We start from the raw sequence: 4054 nt of genomic DNA on the forward strand, positions 1-4054 counted from the left end.
TACTGCACTGCCTGTGGGCATGAAGAAATCTGTTCTCAACATACAAGCCCCAAAGGAACAAGCTGTCCCCAACAAAAGTCAGAGCATCTCCCAGCACTGTAAGAGCAAACGTTCACGCAGGTGGGTGAAGCAGACCCAGAGACACCTGAGCTTGGCAGAAAGAAGGAGAAAGATGCACCGTGCTTAGAGTAGGAGACTTCAGGAAAAGTGTGAAATAAACCCCGACACCTATTTTGGACAGACATAGCAGGACATGTGTTTCTTGCGGTGAAGATATCCTTTATTCGATTTTCATCACCTTTCTATGAAAGAATGGTTTCTGTCAGCACTACGTAAAAACCTTGCAAAGACATCTTAAAAGCGGTATTTTTTTTAATGGAAGGAAGAGGGAACTTTGTATCAGGAGAAGTTATAATAGAAGGTTGGTACGCATAAGGAGGTTCCTATCAAGAAAGAAAGCCAGCTCCATTACTCCAAGAAGCCAGTAATAAAAACACCCAGTTTGGCTTGCTCTCAAGCTAGTTTCTCATCAAAGAGAAGTTGGTCAGCCCCTTTCTTCCTAGGGACCAAATCAACATGCTTGTGTATCTAACGGTCTCGGCAAGGCATAACTGAAAGGAATGAGAAGCACAGCTTCTAATTCTATGCTCAAGGAGGCTCCCGGGTAGGAGTACTAGACCCGCCTTCCAGCTGGAGGGACATGTGACAGCTTCAGATGCTCCAGTGACACAGAGATCTGTGGGGGTGCGGCTTTAGCCCACTGGGGTCTTTCTCTGGTCTGGGCTGCCTTAGCTCTGATGATCTGGCGGGACCGTGGTCACTGGGATTGGGTATTCCAAGGCATTGCAGTCATCCGACAGGAAGACCAAATCCTGAAAAAGAAGCGCAACAAAGAGGGAAGTTACTAAAGGCGGCCACAGAGCCCACGTGCCACTACAGTACTCTTGGTTCTCTTCAAAGACAGAGGCAGTTCAATTGCTCCCCTTGGTGTGAAAACGTTCCATCCATCCCTTACTCTTCCAAGGAGAACTAGTCACTTCTTTCTTCACATTCCCATAGGATCTCATTATTTTTATTATTTCCTCATGTACTATTATTGTTGTGTATTATTAGTATTACTTGTCAAACTCACGCATGCATTGGTTGACCGGATGGATGGACAGACGCACGGGGGAGGGAATGAATGAACGAATGAACTTCCATTGCTGAGCCACAACTCTAGGCCAGGCATCGGGAATGTCATAAAGAACAGCGCCAGCTCCCACCTTCTCACACTTCAGGGTCAATACCACCATCATCAGACTGTGCCGCAATTTTATCAGACTCCTATCTTTCATCACAATCCAAGAGGGAGGAGGGAGGAAGAAGAAACTGAGTGTGTGTGGGGGGCAGATCACAAATCTTCGATACATGAACAAAAAAATTATAATAGCTAATTATTAAAGTTCCCGGAGGAGCTTACTCTGGGCCAGGCATGATGCTGGGAATTCTACGTTTGGCCACCCTGCCAGGCTTCACAGGATCGAGGGACTGGCCACGTTGCCCACACAAGATAAGGGTGTGTGATTATGGCTATCTCGGGCTCTTTGCTGCCACGGGCGTGGCTCTGCTGCAAAGCGAGCTCCGCCTGGCCCGCTGGCTCTTGCGCTCTGGCGACGTGAGGCCTCTCCCGTGTCACGACGGAGCCAGAGGGCCCTGCCAGCGCCCAGCTCTCGGATGCCACAGCCTCCCGAGCCACGAGCTGGATAAGCTTCTTTTTGCTTTTTCAGTAAGTGATCCAGTTTGTAGTTTGCATTACAGCAACAGAAAGCAGACGGAGGCAGGCACTGCCACAGGGGAAGCAGGGGGGACAAAGACACAAGCTCGGGGCTAGCTGACGCCGAGGTCAGGCCCGGGGTCGCATGGCTTTGCTGTCCGTGTCTCCCTCACCGACGGTTTTCCGTCCCTGTTCCCTCTCCTACCAGAAGCCCCCGATCACGGCGCACACCCGAAGCCCCCTCTTCCTGACCTCCCCCACCTGGCTCCCGGCAGCATCTGCCAATGTGGCCAGGCTCTGGGTTAGCCCTCACACCTGAGTGCAGATCCTGAGGGCAAGGGGCCTTATCCCGGATCTCATCACTTAACAAGGCGACTGTGGTGGCAGAAGGTTTCGTGAACCGGAAGCATCTCCCAGACACGTCCGTTCCCTTTCCTTGTTCCCCTGCCTCCCTTGCCCTCCTCTTTGAAAAGCTCAGGAAATCCTGGCTGACGGCGACCGGAGGCGGGTGGCCAGTGGTGTCCACTTACTCTCCTGCAGAACGAGTTCATGATGGTGTACAGCTTCCGCCCTTTGTCCTTCACGTCATCGACCGGAGTCACTTTCCAACACTGGGGCGAGGCCACAAAGTCCCGCAGCTTGGCCAGCACGCAGTAATTCTGGGAGCAGACAACAGGGAGGGAGCTTGTGGGAGATGCCAGTAGCCAGCGGGACAGGAGCTGGGCTGCATGGACCCTCTCTCCCCCCGCGCCAGGCAGCCAGCAGCAGAAGTTTGGACCCGTGTCACCCCACCCCACGGCTCCCCCAGGCAGGCAGAGCTCCCTTACGTGTATATCCAGGTACAGCCGGGGCAGGTATCTCACACATGGCTCCTGTGGGAAGAGGTACGGATCGCTGGGATGCCCACGGGAACGTACCTGATCACAGAAGCCTCTCTGTCGGCCCTCCTGACAGCCAGCCCAGTCTAGGTCCCTGGGGCCTTTTGGGATGCTACGACATGCACCGTACTTTCTTGTACTGCATGTCACCATCCTCAGAAGTGGGCAAATGCTCTCCTAGAATTCAACTTTTAGAGTGCAACCTTTATATCACTCACTGTAAGTTAGGGAACTATAGTACACACACACACACACACACACACACACACATCGAAGTATTTCTATAATAGAGACAATAACATAAAAGTGCATATGTAGTCTATCTATATAAACAACTCTATAATTGTTTAGTTCTATATCCACATATAGTTATGTATTACATATAATTCATATACACTTATATACAGCTATATAACAGTTCTATAACCATAATATATAGTAATGCCCACAGTATATAATATAGTTACATAAAAGAGCAAATATACACATATTTTTATATTACTGTACTTGACTTTTGCTTGTGTGAAGAGACCCAGAGCCCTGTCCTCTCAGTACGTCCTTGTGTGACCTTGGGCAAGTATCTTCCTTCTCGGTGACTCTGGTTCCCAGTTTCGAAATTTGAGAGTTAGAATACATCATCTTCCTAATTCCTTCTGGCTCCGCAGTTCCAAGACCCTAATTTTTTTTTTTTTACCTTTTAAAGTCAAATCTCTTCAAAAGATGATTTTAAATGATTTTGCTCTATATATTAGATAACAAGGAATTTGTGAATAAATTGTGGTTGTTAAAAACAAATATTAACTTATTTGGTGGTGCCATTAAAAAATGAGTCGCAAAACCACCTGTGCTGTCTGATCCAAATTGTGTTACACACACACACATACACGCGTGTGTATCCGAATATCTGCACAGGGAAAGAAAGCGGAAACACTGCCACCTTGAATGTTATAGCAGCAGTCACCTCTAGGTGGTAGAATTACAAGCAATATCTATTTTCTTCTCTGTATTCTGGACACTTCCCAACTGTTCTACAAAGCGTCTTGCTTTTATAGCAAAAGCGCATGCCACTTAACTTCCAGAAAGAAAATCTCGAGAGGGTGTTGGTTGGGGCATTACGAACCCCAGCATTCGAGAAGCATCATACGCTGTTTGAAGCATGTGCAAGGGGTTAAGGGACACTTTAAATCTCACTGGACGGCCGGGCTCGGCGGCCCAGCCTGTCGTCCCAGCCCTCGGGGAGGCCGAGGCCAGCGTATGGCCGAGCCCGCGGGTTCGAGGCCCCCGCGGGCAGCGCGGCGAGACTCGTCACTACAGTAAACCGGAGATCAGCCAGGCGTGGTCCCGCGTGCCCCTGGCGCCGGCTCCTCGGAGGGCTGAGGCGGAGGGACCGCGGGGCCCAGGGGGTCCGCTCTGGGGGGCT

At 50.1% G+C, this 4054-nt stretch overlaps 1 protein-coding gene across 1 annotated transcript; it reads right to left on the reverse strand.

Annotated features, from left to right (window-relative positions):
* Window positions 1–258: 258 nt before the first annotated feature.
* On the reverse strand, window positions 259–2787 carry CYTL1 (cytokine like 1). The gene is made up of 3 exons (XM_021711004.1): window positions 2584–2787; window positions 2287–2415; window positions 259–872 (listed from the first exon to the last, which is right to left on the reverse strand). Exons 1-3 carry the CDS (start codon window positions 2785–2787, stop codon window positions 789–791), a joined length of 417 nt encoding a protein of 138 aa, XP_021566679.1. The 3' UTR covers window positions 259–788.
* Window positions 2788–4054: the final 1267 nt, after the last annotated feature.

The sequence above is a fragment of the Carlito syrichta genome, unplaced genomic scaffold (genome assembly GCF_000164805.1).
Source record: "Carlito syrichta isolate Samal-C Ts95f unplaced genomic scaffold, Tarsius_syrichta-2.0.1 Scaffold301801, whole genome shotgun sequence".
Taxonomy (NCBI): Eukaryota; Metazoa; Chordata; class Mammalia; order Primates; family Tarsiidae; genus Carlito; species Carlito syrichta.

Bases quoted from the DNA above. Each gene is read 5' to 3' on its own strand.
- CYTL1 (XM_021711004.1), bottom strand. From the start codon at position 2,787: ATGGTGACATGCAGTACAAGAAAGTACGGTGCATGTCGTAGCATCCCA. The intron at 2,416-2,583 runs GTAAGGGAGCTC...GTCTGCTCCCAG, and splicing joins GGCTGTACCTGGATATACAC to AATTACTGCGTGCTGGCCAA. The intron at 873-2,286 runs GTAAGTGGACAC...CTTCTTTTTCAG, and splicing joins TGAACTCGTTCTGCAGGAGA to GATTTGGTCTTCCTGTCGGA.